The 20,211-nt window shown below is 41.4% G+C and overlaps 1 protein-coding gene across 2 annotated transcripts; it reads right to left on the reverse strand.

Moving 5' to 3' along the window:
• Window positions 1-1,370: 1,370 nt before the first annotated feature.
• cyp11c1 (cytochrome P450, family 11, subfamily C, polypeptide 1) lies at window positions 1,371-20,211 on the reverse strand. 2 transcript variants are annotated; one of them, XM_061958209.2, is made up of 9 exons: window positions 18,593-20,207; window positions 15,866-16,021; window positions 15,582-15,778; window positions 9,584-9,787; window positions 9,353-9,522; window positions 9,123-9,289; window positions 5,710-5,788; window positions 3,387-3,590; window positions 1,371-1,951 (listed from the first exon to the last, which is right to left on the reverse strand). In XM_061958209.2, the coding sequence occupies exons 1-9, from the start codon at window positions 18,850-18,852 to the stop codon at window positions 1,841-1,843; spliced, it is 1,548 nt and encodes a 515-aa protein (XP_061814193.2). In that variant the 5' UTR covers window positions 18,853-20,207; the 3' UTR covers window positions 1,371-1,840. The 2 variants fall into 2 exon arrangements, with proteins under 2 accessions (XP_061814193.2, XP_061814186.2); XM_061958202.2 differs by having other exon boundaries at window positions 9,123-9,522; window positions 18,593-20,211.

Here is a 20,211-nt window from a genome sequence, read left to right on the forward strand (position 1 = left end):
CAACAGAGTGGTTACATCACACATGATAGTAGAAGACAACAGAGTGGTGACATCACACATGATGGTAGAAACAACAGAGTGGTGACATCACACATGATGGTAGAAACAACAGAGTGGTGACATCACACATCATGGTAGAAGACAACATATTGGTGACATCACACAGGATGGTAGAAGACAACAGAGTGGTGACATCACACATGATGGTAGAAGACAACAGAGTGGTGACATCACACATTATGGTAGAAGACAACAGAGTGGTGACATCACACATGATGGTAGAAACAACAGAGTGGTGACATCACACATGATGGTAGAAGACAACATAGTGGTGACATCACACAGGATGGTAGAAGACAACAGAGTGGTGACATCACACATGATGGTAGAAGACAACAGAGTGGTGACATCACACATGATGGTAGAAGACAACAGAGTGGTGACATCACACATGATGGTAGAAGACAACAGAGTGGTGACATCACACATGATGGTAGAAGACAACAGAGTGGTGACATCACACAGGATGGTAGAAGACAACAGAGTGGTGACATCACACATGATGGTAGAATACAACAGAGTAGTGACATCACACATGATGGTAGAAGACAACAGAGTGGTGACATCACACATGATGGTAGAAGACAACAGAGTGGTGACATCACACATGATGGTAGAAGACAACAGAGTGGTGACATCACACATTATGGTAGAAGACAACAGAGTGGTGACATCACACATGATGGTAGAAACAACAGAGTGGTGACATCACACATGATGGTAGAAGACAACATAGTGGTGACATCACACAGGATGGTAGAAGACAACAGAGTGGTGACATCACACATGATGGTAGAAGACAACAGAGTGGTGACATCACACAGGATGGTAGAAGGCAACAGAGTGGTGACATCACACATGATGGTAGAAGACAACAGAGTGGTGACATCACACATGATGGTAGAAGACAACAAAGTGGTGACATCACACATGATGGTAGAAGACAACAGAGTGGTGACATCACACATGATGGTAGAAGACAACAGAGTGGTGACATCACACATGATGGTAGAAGACAACAGAGTGGTGACATCACACATGATGGTAGAAGACAACAGAGTGGTGACATCACACATGATGGTGGAAGTCAACAGAGTGGTGACATCACACATCATGGTAGAAGACAACAGAGTGGTGACATCACACATGATGGTAGAAGACAACAGAGTGGTGACATCACACATGATGGTAGAAGACAACAGAGTGGTGACATCACACATGATGGTAGAAGACAACAGAGTGGTGACATCACACATGATGGTAGAAGACAACAGAGTGGTGACATCACACATGATGGTGGAAGTCAACAGAGTGGTGACATCACACATCATGGTAGAAGACAACAGAGTGGTGACATCACACATGATGGTAGAAGACAACAGAGTGGTGACATCACACATGATGGTAGAAGACAACAGAGTGGTGACATCACACATGATGGTAGAAGACAACAGAGTGGTGACATCACACATGACGTCGCAGTACTTGGGAAGGACGACAAGCTGAAGGTGCAGCGTCTGGATCTGATCCACTACCTCAGGACCAGGACCAGGACCAGGTGGTCGGGCTGCGTGCGGGAAGCAGACGTGGATCCTGTATGACGACACCTTGGAACCACACCATGGACTCGGGTCAGCACATTCTGGAAGTCCTCTGCTGGTTCTGGTCCTCGTCTCTCGCTGCTTTTTGTACGACATGCTAACATGCGTGTGCGTGTGCGTGTGCGTGTGCGTGTGTGTGTGTGTGTGTGTGTGTGTGTGTGTGTGTGTGTGTGTGTGTGTCAGATCTTCCGGAAGGTGATCCTGGGTGGAGTCTCGGGCTGAAGGATGAGCGTGACTTTGGTGTCGAGGTCTTGTGAGGACGACACACTGAGGTGGAAGTTCAGCAGGATCTACAATCGTATAATATAATAGTATTATAGCTGATAATAGTATATCTGATAATAGTATTATAGCTGATAATAATATTGTAGCTGATAATAGTGTATCTGACAATAGTATTATAGCTGATAATAGTATATCTGATCATAGTATTATAGCTGATAATAATATTGTAGCTGATAATAGTGTATCTGTAATAGTAATATAGCTGACAATAATATAGCTGAAAATAGTAATATAGCTGATAATAGTATAGCTGAAAATAGCATTATAGCTGATAATAGTATATCTGATAATAATAATATAGCTGTTAATAGTATAGCTGAAACTAGTGTTATAGCTGATAATAGTATATCTGATACTAGTATTATAGCTGATAATAGTATATCTGACAATAGTAGTATAGCTTGTAATAGTATATCTGATAATAGTATTATAGCTGATAATAGTATATCTGACAATAGTAATATAGCTTATAATAGTATATCTGATAATAGTATTATAGCTGACAATAGTATATCTGATAATAATATTATAGCTGATAGTAGTATTATAGCTGATAATAGTATATCTGATTATAGTATTATAGCTGATAATAGTATATCTGATGATAATAACATAACTGTTAATAGTATAGCTGAAACTAGTGTTATAGCTGATAATAGTATATCTGATACTAGTATTATAGCTGATAGTAGTATTATAGCTGATTATAGTATTATAACTGATAATAGTATATCTGATAATAGTATTATAGCTGATAATAATATTGTATCTGATAATAGTAATATAGCTGATAATAATATAGCTGAAAATAGTAATATAGCTGATAATAGTATAGCTGAAAATAGCATTATAGCTGATAATAGTATATCTGATAATAATAATATAGCTGTTAATAGTATAGCTGAAACTAGTGTTATAGCTGATAATAGTATATCTGATACTAGTATTATAGCTGATAATAGTATATCTGATACTAGTATTATAGCTGATAATAGTATATCTGATAATAGTATTATAGCTGATAGTAGTATTATAGCTGATTATAGTATTATAACTGATAATAGTATATCTGATAATAGTAATATAGCTGATAATAGTATAGCTGAAAATAGTGTTATAGCTGATAGTAGTATATCTGATACTGGTATTCTAGCTGATAATAGTATATCTGATATTAGTATTATAGCCGATAATAGTATTATAGCTGATAATAGTATATCTGACAACTGTATTATATCTGATAATAGTATAGCTGACAATAGTATAGCTGATAATAGTATTATAGCTGATAATGGTATATGTAATAATAGTATAGATGTTTGACATGACTTAGATGTGTATGATGTAATCACATGTTTCACAGCAATTAGCTTAGCTTCTTTTTCCACTTGTAAACATTGAAGAGCGGATGAATATGATAAAGTGTGGTGCGTGACTCACGTGCATGAGGCAGAGTTGAATCTCGTTGTCTGCGATCCTGCGGCCGACACATTGTCTCGCCCCGAAGCCGAACGCCAGCGAGCGAAAGCCCGCCCCCTCCTCGCCTCCTCTCTCCACCCCCCACCGCCCAGGGTCAAAGGTCAGCGGCTTGTCAAAGACCTCTGCACTCCTCCCCAGAGGGTAAAGACACACTTGGACCATGGTCTGTGGGACACAGGATGATATCGCTCTTCATGGACGATACTGCTCATCATGGACGATAACGCTCATCATGGATGATATCGCTCATGATGGACGATATCGCTCATGATGGACGATATCGCTCATGATGGACGATATCGCTCATGATGGATGATAACGCTCTTCATGGACGATATAGCTCATGATGGATGATAACGCTCTTCATGGACGATATCGCTCATGATGGATGATAACGCTCATCATGGACGATATCGCTCATGATGGATGATAACGCTCATCATGGACGATATCGCTCATGATGGACGATATCGCTCATGATGGACGATAACGCTCTTCATGGACGATGTAGTTCATGATGGACGATAACGCTCATCATGGATGATATCGCTCATGATGGACGATATCGCTCATGATGGACGATATCGCTCATGATGGACGATATCGCTCATGATGGATGATAACGCTCTTCATGGACGATATCGCTCATGATGGATGATAACGCTCTTCATGGACGATATCGCTCATGATGGATGATAACGCTCATCATGGACGATATCGCTCATGATGGATGATAACGCTCATCATGGACGATATCGCTCATGATGGACGATATCGCTCATGATGGACGATAACGCTCTTCATGGACGATGTAGTTCATGATGGACCATAACGCTCATGATGGATGATAACGCTCATGATGGACGATAACGTTTATGATGGATGATAACGCTCTTCATGGACGATATAGTTCATGTTGGACGATAGCGCTCATGATGGACGATAACGCTCATCATAGACGACAACGTCCATGATAGACGTTAACGCATGATGGACGATACCGCTCATGTGGGACGATACCGCTCATGTGGGACGATACCGCTCATGATGGATGATAACGCTCTTCATGGACGATATCGCTCATGATGGACGATAACGCTCTTCATGGACGATATCGCTCATGATGGACGATATCGCTCATGATGGACGATAACGCTCATCATGGACGATATCGCTCATGATGGACGATATCGCTCATGATGGACGATATCGCTCATGATGGACGATATCGCTCATGATGGACGATAACGCTCTTCATGGACGATGTAGTTCATGATGGACCATAACGCTCATGATGGACGATAACGTTTATGATGGATGATAACGCTCTTCATGGACGATATAGTTCATGTTGGACGATAGCGCTCATGATGGACGATAACGCTCATCATAGACGACAACGTCCATGATAGACGTTAACGCATGATGGACGATACCGCTCATGTGGGACGATACCGCTCATGTGGGACGATACCGCTCATGATGGATGATAACGCTCTTCATGGACGATATCGCTCATGATGGATGATAACGCTCTTCATGGACGATATCGCTCATGATGGATGATAACACTCATCATGGACGATATCGCTCATGATGGACGATAACGCTCATCATGGACGATATCGCTCATGATGGACGATATCGCTCATGATGGACGATAACGCTCTTCATGGACGATGTAGTTCATGATGGACCATAACGCTCATGATGGATGATAACGCTCATGATGGACGATAACGTTTATGATGGATGATAACGCTCTTCATGGACGATATAGTTCATGTTGGACGATAGCGCTCATGATGGACGATAACGCTCATCATAGACGACAACGTCCATGATAGACGTTAACGCATGATGGACGATACCGCTCATGTGGGACGATACCGCTCATGATGGACGATACCGCTCATGATGGACGATACCGCTCATGTGGGACAATACCGCTCATGATGGACGATACCGCTCATGTGGGACGATACCGTTCATGATGGACGATACTGCTCATGATGGACGATATCGCTCATGATGGACGATATCATTCATGATGGAGGATAATGCTCATGATGGATGATACTGCTCATGATGGACGATACCGTTCATGATGGACGATACTGCTCATGATGGACGATAACTCTCATGATGGACGATAACGCTCATGATGGACAAATGCTCATGATGGACGATTAACGCACATCATGGACGATAACGCTCATGATGGACAATACTGCCTATGATGGACGATACCGCTGATGATAGCATGTGTGCTGATGATACTCACCCCTGCTGGAACCTTGTAGTTGTGAAGAATGATATCTCTTACGGGATATCGCTGAACAGCGATGCCTACTGGATACAACCTGACACAACAACACACAACATTGAGGTTTTCATGAAGTGTGTACTTGCTGTGTACTACCTATATACTCCTTGTAGTACACACTGTATACTACTTCTATACTACTTATAGTACACCCTGTATACTACTTCTATACTACTTATAGTACACCCTGTATACTACTTCTATACTACTTATAGTACACACTGTATACTACTGCTATACTACTTATAGTACACACTGTATACGACTTCTATACTACTTATAGTACAACCTGTATACTACTTATAGTACACACTGTATACTACTTCTACACTACTTATAGTACACACTGTATACTACTGCTATACTACTTATAGTACACACGGTATACTACTTCTATACTACTTATAGTACACACTGTATACTACTCCTATACTACTTATAGTACACACTGTATACTACTGCTATACTACTTATAGTACACACTGTATACTACTTCTATACTACTTATAGTACACATGGTATACTACTTCTATACTACTTATAGTACACACTGTATACTACTCCTATACTACTTATAGTACACACTGTATACTACTTATACTGTACACACTTGTACAAGCAACATGGCGTGTACAAAACCCGATGTCATATTTCATTCAAGGCCAGAATCCAGGCAAGCACTGATCCAGGTCCTGATGCTGGTTCCCTCAGAGGAGGCAATCCCGGTCTTGAGGGTCTGATTGGCAGCTTCAGTCCTGTTGGTTTGGAGGAGGTATGCTGTGGTGAGTTGATGGCTTACCCCGCAGGATTGGCACCTACGGGACATAAGCTGTCCTGTGAGTTCTGGCCCCTGGTCAGACACAAGGTCAATGGGAACTCCCGAGCGAGTGAAGATGATCCATGAGTATTTGGCAGACTTTGGAAGTTATGGCGTCTTTCAGGGCAAACATGTCTACAGACTTTACGTAGTAGTCCACCACCATTATCAGCACAGAGTTCCGACTATCACTACTGAGTCCACTGCGATCTTCTCAACTGAAGTTATCTTTGGTGTTTTTGTATTGTTGGCGAGTCCTGCATGCTTGGACATAGCTCCAAGCATCTTTCCCTACTGTCAACCACTAGGCTATCTCCAGAAACTTCAGGAGAGTATTCATTCTCCAGAGTTGTCCTCCAAACGGACTTATTCTGGAAGTAGGCCAGGAACTGTGGCGCAAGAGCAACAGGCACTACCGGCTGATAATTGAACCCACCATCCTTGGATGGTCCTCCCCGGTACCACACTCCTTGCTGAAGCATCTTTCTTCCTTTGGGGAGAAATCTGAATCTTTTCCCTTGCGGCATGACATATTTCCTGAGATGGGGCTTGAGGACCATCTGTGCTGTGGTCATGAACTCCAGGCCCATTAACAAGGTGGTCCTCTGCTATCATTTGAACCTTTTGGGTGCCGTGGAAGTCATGCAGGTTGAGGAGCAGGGTGGTTTTTCCAACCGCTTTGTTGACTTGCCCATTGACTATGATCAACTTTGGAATTCCGCTTGGCTCCAGAACCCCGCCTTCTTTCTTCACAGCCTTCCACAAGGAAGTACTCATCAGTGAGTAGACAGCTCACCGTGTCAACAGCTCCAGCCATCAGTTCGGTGATGTTGGCCTTGAGGTCCTGAGACCGCTGTCCTTTCTCCAGCAGTTGTCAGTTATTGGTCTCTCGTGGACCATCTTCTTTGGAGCCGTGCAAGCTCATCGGAACCAGCTGAAGAGATTGTTCGGCCAGAGAGATTCACCCCACTTTGACTCGGCCAGACTTTTTTGAGGGTTGCACTGCTGGACATGACTCCCATAGTCTTTAGTGTTGCTCCAATCATGTTCAATCAGGGAGCCCACCAACAACTGCTTATATATATACCAACTGGTTATTTTGGTGTGGGCTGCCAACCACTAACTCCTTGCAGGACCCTTTAGAACAGCATTGAGTGTTACCATCAACCCAGCATCACTCAAAGGGCAGAGTGCTAGGACGTTTCCACAGTGTTCAACAAAGTCTGCGACATCGGAGGACCTTCTGGACTCTCCAAACTGGGGAAATTCCGTTCGGAGAGGTGGTCTGGCGGTGACAGAATGTGTAACAGGGAAGTTGACATCCGTGTCAAGTGGGTGGTGGCTGGCTGGTACAGCGACCGCAGGGGTGAAGACGCTAGCTGGTCGCCAAGACCGTCGGGTTTTAGCGAGAGCTTTTTTAGTTCAACCTTTCATCTCGTCGACACAGGCATATTACGATAATTTGGCCGACACTCTGCAACATGGTGTCCAGTCCTTTCACCGCTTCAGTCATCCTCCATTGCTGCCCTCGGTCCATTCTACCGGTTGAGGGTGCATTCCTAAGCCTCCTTGAATCTTTTCTCTTGAAGCTTCTGAAGTTACTCCAGGACTTGTTGCTCTTGCCTCAACACCATCCTCTTCCTCTGCTGCCGCAACCTGTCCAGGCTGGTTGGAAGCTAAATATTCCAGTGAGCAAGAAACAGTACTTTTATTGGTCCTACTGGAGACATGGCAGAAGGGTTTAAGGGGCGAGTTGGGTCCTTGGCTGCCTCAGCGCCATCCGGTTCATTCTCCTCATCCATGAGCTAATTATGTTCATGATTTAAAAAAAGGGTGGAGTGCCATCTCCGGGTTAGGGAAGAGATCATGCCCCAAGTGGAGGAGTTTTAGTACCTCGGAGTCTTGGTCATGAGTGAGGGAAGAGTGGATCGTGAGATCGACAGGCGGATCGGTGCTGCGTCTTCAGTAATGCGGACGATGTATCGATCCGTTGTGGTGAAGAAGGAGCTGAGCCGGAAGGCAAAACTCTCAATTTATCGGTTGATCTACGTTCCCATCCTCACCTATGGTCATGAGCTTTGGGTTATGACCGAAAGGACAAGATCACGGGTACAAGCGGCCCAAATTAGTTTCCTCCACCGGGTGGCGAGTCTCTCCCTTAGAGATAGGGTGAGAAGCTCTGCCATCCGGGAGGAGCTCAAAGCAAAGCCGCTGCTCCTCCACATGGAGAGGAGCCAGATGAGGTGGTTCGGGCATCTGGTCAGGATGCCACCCGAACGCCTCCCTAGGGAAGTGTTTAGGGCACGTCCGACCGGTAGGAGGCCACGGGGAAGACCCAGGACACGCTGGGAAGACCATGTCTCCCGGCTGGTCTGGGAACGCCTCGGGATCCCCCGGGAGGAGCTGGACAAAGTGGCTGGGGAGAGGGAAGTCTGGGCTTCCCAGCTTAAGCTGCTGCCCCCGCGACCCGACCTCGGATAAACGGAGGAAGATGGATGGATGGATGGATGATAAAAACTTCTGTACACAAAGTTAAGTCCCGTGTTTTGTGTACCTTAGAATCTCCTTCACGGTGCCTTTAAGCAGTGGCGCCCCCTGCAGGGCTTTGTGAGGATCACCGCCTGCTTGAGCCCACGACGCCTTCACCTGCTGCCTCACGCTGTCCTGCACGTCCACGTTACGACTCAACTCGAACAGAGCAAACTGCAGGGGGACCGCAGTCTGGGGACACGGCAACACAACATCAACACACACAAACCCACACACACAGAGACCCACACTCACCGTGTCAACAGCTCCAGCCATCAGCTCAGTGATGTTGGCCTTGATGAGGTCCTGAGACAGCTGTCCTTTCTCCAGCAGTTGTCCCAGAACGCCGCTGTACTGGTCTGTCTTGGTCCCGGCGGCCATCTCGGAGGACAAGCGCCGGAAGCCCCTCTGGATGCTGCTCTCGGCTGGAGGACCACAAGTTCAGTGACATGGAGCAGACGTCCGTCCGTTCCTCCGACGCCGTACCTTGGCTGAAGATGTGGTCCCAGGCTGCGGCGTGCTGAGTCCACAGGGAGGCGCCCACGCGTTCCAGCAGGGAGGTGGGCAGGTAGAGGAGGGGCGGAGTCGTGGCCAACATTCTTTCCACCGCCATGATGAACTTCTCTGACTCCAGCGAGGGCGAGGAGGAGAAGAGGCCCACACGCTCGCCGTAGAGAACATGGCAGCTGGCTACACGGGGTCAGAGGTCAGGGGTGAAAGGTCAGATCACTTTCAACTCATTTCTTTCTTCTTCTTCTGGAGACCTGCATGACCTGTGAATTAGGACTTGGAAGCTTTCAATGTGGACTAGGACCTTTTCATTGTTGACTAGGACTTTTTTATTGTGGACTTGAACGTTTTGATTGTGGACTAAGACAATTTGATCGTGGACAAGGACCTTTTGATTGTGGACTAAGTCCTTTTGATTGTTGACTAGGACTTTTTCATTGTGGACTTGAACCCTTTGATTGTGGACTTGGACCTTTTCATTTTGGACTGGGACCTTTTGTTTGTTGACTAGGACTTTTTCATTGTAGACTTGAACATTTTGATTGTGGACTAGGTCCGTTTGATTATGGACTAGGACTTTTAGATTGTGGACTTGAACCTTTTAGTTGTGGACTTGGACCTTTTTATTGTGGACTAAGTCATTTTGAGTATGGACTAGGTCCTTTTGAATGTGGACTACCACGTATTGATTGTGGACTAGGGCCTTTTCATTGTGGACTGGGTCCGTCTCATTGTGGACTGTGTCCGTCTCATTGTGGACTTGGACCTTTTGATTATGGACTAAGTCCTTTTGATTTTGGGCTTGGACCATTTCAATGTGGAATAGGTCCTTTTGAATGTGGACTAGGTCCTTTTTTATTGTGGACTATGTCTTATTGATTGTGGCCTGTGACCTTTTGATTATGAACTAGGATCCTTTCATTGTGAATTAGGTCCTTTTGATTGTAGACTAGATCTTTTTGATTGTGGAATATGTACTTTCCAATGTGTACTAAGACGTTTTCATTGTGGACTATATATATGTTTTATTGATTGTTGACTGAGACATTTTCATTGTGGACTTGGTTGTTTTGATCGTGGACTATGTCTTATTGATTGTGGACTAGTTCATTTTCGTTGTGGACTTTGACCTTTTCATTGTGGACTAGGCCTTTTTGATTTTGGACTAACTCTTTTTGATTGTGGACCAAGTCTTTTTCATTGTGGATTGTGAGTTTTTCATTGTGGGCTAGGCCCTTTTCATAGTAGGACCCTTTCATTGTGGACTAGGTATTTTTGATTGTGAACTATGTTTTATTGATTGTTGACTGAGATATGTTCATTGTGAACTAGGTTATTTTGACTATGGACTATGTCTTATTAATTGTAGACTAGTAGTTCATTGTGGACTTTGACCTTTTCATTGTGGACTATGTCTTATTGATTATTGACAGAGGTATTTTAATTATGGACTAGGTTATTTTGTGTGGACTAAGTAGTTCTGATTGTGGACTAGGTCCTATTGATTATTTTCCATTGTGGACTACTGTATGTCTTATTGATTGTGGACTAGGTCCTATTGATTATTTTACATTGTGGACTACTGTATGTCTTATTGATTGTGGACTATGTTCTATTGACTATGGACTAAGTCTTATTGACTGTGTACTATATCTTATTGACTGTGGACTAAGTCTTATTGACTGTGGACTATGTCTTATTGATTATGGACTATGTTTTATTGACTGTAGACTAAGTCTTATTGATATTGGACTAAGTCTTATTGACTGTGGACTATGTCCTATTGACTGTGGACTACATCTTTTTGACTGTGGACTAAGTCTTATTGACTGTGGACTATGTCTTATTGATTATGGACTATGTTTTATTGAATCTGGACTATGTTTTATTGACTGTAGACTACGTCTTATTGATTGTGGACTAAGTCTTATTGGTTGTGGACTATGTCTTATTGACTGTGGACTCTGTCTTATTGATTGTGGATTAAGTCTCATTGACTGTCTACTATGTCTTATTGACTGTTTATTATGTCTTATTGACTGTGGACTATGTCTTATTGATTGTGGACTAAGTCTTATTGGTTGTGGACTATGTCTTATTGACTGTGGACTATGTCTTATTGATTGTGGATTAAGTCTCATTGACTGTGTACTATGTCTTATTGACTGTGTACTATGTCTTATTGACTGTGGACTATGTCTTATTGATTGGGGACTAAGTCTTATTGGTTGTGGACTATGTCTTATTGACTGTGGACTATGTCTTATTGATTGGGGACTAAGTCTTATTGGTTGTGGACTATGTCTTATTGACTGTAGACTATGTCTTATTGATTGTGCACTAAGTCTCATTGACTGTGTACTATGTCTTATTGACTGTTTATTATGTCTTATTGACTGTGGACTATGTCTTATTGATTGTGGACTAAGTCTTATTGGTTGTGGACTATGTCTTATTGACTGTGGACTATGTCTTATTGATTGTGGATTAAGTCTCATTGACTGTGTACTATGTCTTATTGACTGTGTACTATGTCTTATTGACTGTGGACTATGTCTTATTGATTGGGGACTAAGTCTTATTGGTTGTGGACTATGTCTTATTGACTGTAGACTATGTCTTATTGATTGTGCACTAAGTGTCATTGACTGTGTACTATGTCTTATTGACTGTGTACTATGTCTTATTGACTGTTGACTATGTCTTATTGACTGTTGACTATGTCTTATTGACTGTGGACTATGCCTTATTGGTCGTGGACTATGTTTTACTGATTGTGGACTATATCTTATTGACCGTGGACTATGTCTTATTGACTGTGGACTATGTCCTATTGACTGTGGACTAAGTCTTTTTGATATTGGACTATGTCTTATTGACTGTGGACTAAGTCTTATTGATTGTGGACTAAGTCTTATTGATTGTGGATTCATAACATCTGGGACAATTGTGTTATTGAGTCTATATTTTTTTATTTATTAAATTTTTTTCCAGGAAATTCCCTTTCAAAGGAATGGACATTTTCAAAGTTCTACAACACCCATATTTCTCACGTTTTTGCGCCATTTTTTTTTTTACCCAATTTGAATACTGAAAGCAAAAACATATTTCCCAAAATTCCCGGTTTTCCTGGAATTTCCTGGAATTTCTCCCCATTAAAAATAAATGGGCAATATACAAACGTCACACATTTCTCACCCGATTCAAACCGTTCTACTTTCAACACCTTCCACTTGTCTTGGAAAATACAACTATCATTTTACCAAGTTAAAAACAATTCTGGGAATTCCCGGTTTTCCAAAGCCCTATTTTCACCTTTTGTTCAAAAGTTTTCACAGTCCACATTTGTCAACCAATTCCAACCATTACACCATTGAAACATTCCTCTTCGTTGGGAAATCAAAAGTTTTTTTTTCTTTTGAACAAATTCCCACTTTTCCTGAAATTCTGGGAATTCCAAAATACCAGTTTTCAATTCAAAGCGTTACTACGTCAACATTCCTCAACCGATTCTAACATTTCCAACACCAACCCATTCATAACATCTGGGACAGTTGTGCTATTGTGTCTATATATTTTATTTTTATTCAAAATTTCCAGGAAATTCGATTTTTAAAGTTCTGCAACACCCAATTTTGTCACATTTTTGCACCATTTTTTACCTGATTCCAACCTTTCAACCGCCCACACATACTACTCACCCTGGAAATTGAAGGCAAAAACATATTTCCCAAAATTCCCAGTTTTCCCGGAATTTCTCCCCATTGAAAATAAATGGGCAATATACAAACTTCCGCATATCCCACATTTCTCACCCGATTCGGACCGTTTCACTTTCAACACCTTCCACTCATCCTGGACAATCAAACTAGCATTTTCCAAGTTAAAACAAATTTCCAATAATTTCCAGAGTTCCCGGTTTTCCAAAGCCCTATTTTCACCTTTTGTTCTAAAGATTTCACAATCCACATTTGTCCACCAATTCCAACCATTCCACCATCAAAACATTCTTCTTAGTTGGGAATGTTTCTTTCCAACAAATTCCCAGTTTTCCCGAAAATCCAGGGCATTCCAAAATACCAATTGTCAATTCAAAGCATTACTGCGTCAACATTCCTGAACCGATCGAAAAAATTCCAACACCAACCCATCCATGTCATCCATGACAATTGTGTACATGTTTGTTTTTCTTTTTTCCCGAATTTCCAGGAAATTCCCATTCAAATGAATGGACATTTTCAAAGTTCTACAACACCCAAATTTCTCCCATTTTTGCACCATCTTTTACCCGATTGGAATCTTTCAACCGCCCACACATACTACTCACCCTGGATATTGAAGGCAAAAACATATTTCCCCAAATTCCCAGTTTTCCCGGAATTATTCCCCATTGAAAATAAATGGGCAATATAAAAACTTCCACATATCCCACATTTCTCACCCGATTCAGACCGTTCCACTTTCAACACCTTCCACTCATCCTTGACAATCAAACTACCATTTTCCAAGTTACATTTTTTCCCCCAATAATTTCCAGAGTTCCCGGTTTTCCAAAGCCCTATTTTCACCTTTTGTTCTAAAGTTTTCACAATCCACATTTGTCCACCAATTCCAACCATTCCACCATCAAAACATTCCTCTTAGTTGGGAATGTTTCTTTCCAACAAATTCCCAGTTTTCCCGAAAATCCCGGGCATTCCAAAATACCAATTGTCAATTCAAAGCGTTACTGCGTCAACATTCCTGAACCGATCAAAAAAATTCCAACACCAACCCATCCGTATCATCCATGACAATTGTGCACATGTTTGTTTTTCTTTTTTCCCGAATTTCCAGGAAATTCCCATTCAAATGAATGGACATTTTCAAAGTTCTACAACACCCAAATTTCTCCCATTTTTGCACCATCTTTTACCCGATTGGAACCTTTCAACCGCCCACACATACTACTCACCCTGGATATTGAAGGCAAAAACATATTTCCCCAAATTCCCAGTTTTCCCGGAATTTTTCCCCATTGAAAATAAATGGGCAATATACAAACTTCCACATATCCCACATTTCTCACCCGATTCAGACCGTTCCACTTTCAACACCTTCCACTCATCCTGGACAATCAAACTAGCATTTTCCAAGTTACATTTTTTTCCCCAATAATTTTCAGAGTTCCCGGTTTTCCAAAGCCCTATTTTCACCTTTTGTTCTAAAGTTTTCACAGTCCACATTTGTCCACCAATTCCAACCATTCTACCATCAAAACATTCCTCTTAGTTTGGAATGTTTCTTTCCAACAAATTCCCAGTTTTCCCGAAAATCCCGGGCATTCCAAAATACCAATTGTCAATTCAAAGCGTTACTGCGTTAACATTCCAGGACCGATCAAAAAAATTCCAACACCTACCCATCCATACCATGTATGACAATTGTGCACATGCTTTTTTTTTTTTTCCGAATTTCCAGGAAATTCCCATTCAAATGAATGGACATTTTCAAAGTTCTACAACACCCAAATTTCTCCCATTTTTGCACCATCTTTTACCCGATTGGAACCTTTCAACCGCCCACACATACTACTCACCCTGGATATTGAAGGCAAAGACATGTTACCCATTTCCCCCCAAAATCCCTGTCTTGCCGGACTTTCCAGGAATTTCTCCCCATTGAAAATAAATAGGCAATACACAAACGTCCACATATCCCAATTTTTTTTGTCTAAATCAGATTTGGTGTAATTTTACCTTGACACGGCATTGGCTCGACACCACGGTAACATTTAGGATGGATACCGCGTATCGGACCGATACCATGTGACCAATTCCACTCTTATCAAAACCCTGAAGTGCTGTGGTGCTCTTTTTGCACGGGCAATGCAGGGAAATGTAAAGATGAGTATTTTCCCGTCCTTCACGCGCACACTTGAACGCACCACCAAGCTGAAGGTTGAACTGGGACAAAGGTGGAGTTGACGTCTGACCTTCCAGTGCAAAGCGGAAGAGGTCCGGACTGGGGTCCAGCGTCAGTCCGCCGCCCGCGGCCTCCACCCGGTCCCCGAGCATCCGGCAGAAATCCCTGGCCACCTGGTCCAGCAGGGGGAGGAAACGCCGGACGGCGGCGCTCACCATCACCTCCTTGTTGAGGAGGAGGCGGTCGGAGCGCCACTCCTCACCGTTCCTGGGGAGGGAGAAGCAGGGAGGCACCATGAGCGTGGAAGAGACACCAGGAGACAGGCTGCTCTGGGCAAAATGGATGCTGACTAACTTGAGGAAGATTCCCTTGCTGTGCTGGCGAGTCTCTCGGTGCGTCGCCCACGGCTGCAGGATCATCCGCCGCGGGTACGGGCCCTCGGAGCGGTACAGCTGCGCCACGTCGCCAGGCAACATAATGTTCACGCTGCTCTGGGTGCCCAGCTTCTCTCTTTCACGCACAACAACGTCAAGAAAGAAGTCCAAAAATGCTCATATCTGACCTACTTTCACCACTTTTACAATTGGGACCCTAAAGGGTCCCAGGGACCTACAATGTAGACCAATGTCTGAAAATTATTATGAATGAAAATCACCCTTGTTATAAATGATTGACCTAATAAGTCTACACTTACTTCACATCAAATATTTGACTTTGGAATATTCATGCGCAAGATATTGCACAGTTTGTGTTTTGTTGCCATTGATAAAAGGTGTTTTTCTTTGACAAAAAAGGTATAAAATATACAAAAACAAAGAAATAATAACAACTTGATGTCAATGAATTGATCTAAAGTTAATCAAGAAATGTACGACTCACTTTTAACACTTTTATGACTGGGACCCTCAAGGGTCCGAAGGACCTACAATGTTGATCTTTATTAAAGACCATCAATTCTTAAAAATTATTATAAATTATTGATCGATTTCCGGCTACAAACACTTCACATCAAATATTTGAATATATACACACATATATATATATATATATATATATATATATATATATATATATATACATATGTATTTATATATGTTTTTTGTGGGGTTTTGGAGGTGTTTTGTATACAAAAAGTGCATAAAACAAACAATAACATAAGGTACAATAAAAAAGTTGATATCAGTGAATATATCTTAAATTGATCTAGAAATGTATGTGTTCAAAGTATCAAATATATTTATGTATGACTCAGTTTTAACACTTTTATGAATGGGGCCCTTGAGGGTCCAAAGGACCTACAATGTTGATTGTTATTAAAAACAGTCAATTCTCAAAAAATAATTATGAATTAAAATTGTTATGAAGTATTGATCGATTTCAGGCTAAAAACACTTTGCATCAAATATTTCTATATTTAGTAATATCTGTATATTTATATTTGTATGTTTTTTTTGTTTTGTTTTTTTGTTTTTTTTATACAAAGTGCATTAAATATATTAAAAACTTGATATCAGTGAATAGATCTTAAGTTAATCAAGATTTTTTTTAAGCATTCAAAGTATAAAAGATATATTTACATAGGACTCAGTTTTAACACTTTTATGACTGGGACCCTCAAGGGTCAGAAGGACCTACAATGTTGATCTTTATTAAAGACCATCAATTCTTAAAAAATATTATGAATTAAAATTGTTATGAATTATTGATCGATTTCAGGCTACAAACACTTCACATCAAATATTTGAATATATACACACATATATATATATATAGATATGTATTTTTATATGTTTTTTGTGGGGTTTTGAAGGTTTTTTGTATACAAAAAGTGCATAAAACAAACAATAACATAAGGTACAATAAAAAAGTTGATATCAGTGAATAGATCTTAAATTGATCTAGAAATGTATGTGTTTAAAGTATCACAAATATATTTATGTATGACTCAGTTTTAACACTTTTATGAATGGGGCCCTTGAGGGTCCAAAGGACCTACAATGTTGATTGTTATTAAAAACAGTCAATTCTCAAAAAATAATTATAAAATCAAAATTGATCGATTTCAGGCTAAAAACACTTTGCATCAAATATTTCTATATTTAGTAATATTTGTATATTTATATTATAGTATATTTATATGTGTGTTTTTTTGGGTTTTTTTTTTATAGAAAGTGCATAAAATATTTTAAAAATTTGATATCAGTGATAGATCTTCAGTTAATCAAGATTGTTTTAAGCATTCAAAATATAAAAAACATATTTCCATATGACTCAGTTTCAACACTTTTATGACTGGGACCTACAATGCAAACCAATAACAATTTTCAGAAAATTATTATGAATAAAAATCACCCTTCTTATAAATGATTGACCTACACTTACTTCACATCAAATATTTGACTTTGGAATATTCACGGGCAAGATTTGTGTTTTTTGCCATTGAAAAAAAGTGTTTCTTTGACAAAAAGGTTATAAAATATACAAAAACAAAGAAACAACAACTTAATGTCAAAGAATTGATCTAAAGTTAATCAAGAAATGTAAGCATTCAAAGTATGAAAAATGAATAAAATAAATAAATATATATATATGTTTTTTTTGTTTTTTTTATATACATACAATTATTTCATATCAAATATTAGACTTTTAAATATTGCACACGTTGTATTTTTTGCAAAGGATAATAAATATATTTATTTAGATAAAAAGGATATAAAACATAAAAAACATGAAGAAATAAGAAGTTAGTATGAATAAATGATTTTACAGTCAAAGAAAAAAAGATTTCCCGTGACTTACTTTCAGCACTTTTTATGAGAGGGGCCCCTGAGGGCCCAAGGGGCCTACAATGTGAATGTTATTCCAGAATAAGGAATACATGATATCAATGATTAAAGTCTACAAATATTTGACTTGGAAATATTTTTGTGGGGAAAATGTTGCATAGTTTGTGTTTTTGTCCAGAAAAAAAAGAGCATGAAAGGAAAGTAAAATATTGATGACTAGATTGAAGTGAAGAAAAATATTCTTTTGTGGCCCTTTTGGGTGATTTGGGAAGTGTTGAAGCGGGTCCATCCTCACCTGTAAATAGGTCCAAGGTTCTGGAAGGTCCTTTCCATGCGCTTGTGGAGCAGCCTGAAGCCGTCCTCCCTCCAGACCTGGACCAGGTTGATCCATCCGCTCCTGCCCGTGTGAGGGATCTCCTGGAAGCTCCTCACTCCGTCCTCTCCTCCCGCACCTCGCCTGCCCTCTCCGGGTGCCGGCACCGCCACCGCCAGAGCCCTGCTGGGCGCTCCCAGGCGGAGCCCGGCTCGGACGCACGCTCCCGCCGCCTTGGACATGGTCCTGGTGGTGGGGGGCCCCGTGTCGGCTCTGTTTATTCCCTCCGTCTGGCATCCTTGGACCTCCTGACAGGAGCTGACGATTTATGGACGTGGAGGTGTGCGGGTCAAGAGAAGAAGCATCAAAAGGAAAAGAGACTCATACACAATATTCATCACTTTTACTCACAACAGTTATTTTACATGACGTTCTTGCAAAGTACTCACTAGTATTTCTACCATGAGTACACAAAGTTTCACACAGAACTGTCTTTAAAAAGTTGAAGTGGAGTGGTAATAGCGGAGTGGTCACAAATAATTCATTATCACTGTCAGTAACTACAGTTGGCCGCTACATCTGTAAGTGCAAGTTAAAACTCTCCTATGCAAAGCCACAGCCATTTATCAACAACACCCAGAAACGCTTGGCTGAGCCCGAGCTCATCTAAGATGGACTGATGCAAAGTGTAATAATTCCAGAGAAATCGTGACACCTTACGTGGAGCGATGCGGACACGTTTGTTACTGGAAACTCTCGCACACCCCTAAGTTGCTCTATGTTGACGCTACATCCGTAAGTGCAATTTAAATCTCTGCCATGGGTCACGAGCGGGGGGGTCACAGCTTGCTGCGAGGTTCGTTCCAAACGGACCACTCCGGACAGGACGTGCAGGTAGGAACATGATTTGTTCTCAAAAACAACTCCAACAAGTGCCAAAACAGAAAACAAGCCGACGGAACAACGTGCCGATCGCACTGGAAGCTAAGGCTACTACTTAGCATAGGCAAAAGACAAGGAATACTCACGTAACTGGGCATGAAGCAAACAATGAAGTCAGGCCGACCGGCAAAGGCAGGCTTAAATAATGCCTCTGATTAGTGCTCGGGGAAACAGGAGAGCGTCCCGAGCACCAATCAGAGACAGGTGGAAACAATAAGGACCCATAGTAACTAAAAACAAACAAGGTTGCACAAAAACAGGAACCAAGGGAGTCCAAAACTAACAGAATATAACAAAAACATGATCCTATGCAAAGCCAAAGCCATTTATCAACAACACCCAGAAACGCTTTGCTGGGCCCGAGCTCATCTAAGATGGACTGATGCAAAGTGGAATAATTCCAGAGAAATTGTGACACCGTAAGAGGAGCGATGCGGACACATTTGTTACTGGACACTCTCCAACGCGCCTCCGAGACTATGCGTGTGTAAGTTGCTTTATGTTGACAAATGTTGGCTTTTTCTTTGGCTTGTTGTCACCAAATAAAAAAGGATGTATGGGATGCAGTACTTCTAAAACACCAGCAGGTGGCAAAACACTCACTCCTTTAACTATTTTCTTCCTTATTAAAGCTGCTCTGAAACTTTGAAAGTTGCTCA

The sequence above is a fragment of the Nerophis lumbriciformis genome, linkage group LG04, assembly GCF_033978685.3.
Source record: "Nerophis lumbriciformis linkage group LG04, RoL_Nlum_v2.1, whole genome shotgun sequence".
Taxonomy (NCBI): domain Eukaryota; kingdom Metazoa; phylum Chordata; class Actinopteri; order Syngnathiformes; family Syngnathidae; genus Nerophis; species Nerophis lumbriciformis.

Coding starts and splice junctions, on each gene's coding strand:
- cyp11c1 (XM_061958202.2), bottom strand. CDS start 18,852: ATGTCCAAGGCGGCGGGAGCGTGCGTCCGAGCCGGGCTCCGCCTGGGA. Junction 5,789..9,122: donor ACCGTGAAGGAGATTCTAAG/GTACACAAAACA, acceptor TTGTTGTGTCAG/GTTGTATCCAGTAGGCATCG. Junction 3,591..5,709: donor ACTACAAGGTTCCAGCAGGG/GTGAGTATCATC, acceptor TGTGTCCCACAG/ACCATGGTCCAAGTGTGTCT.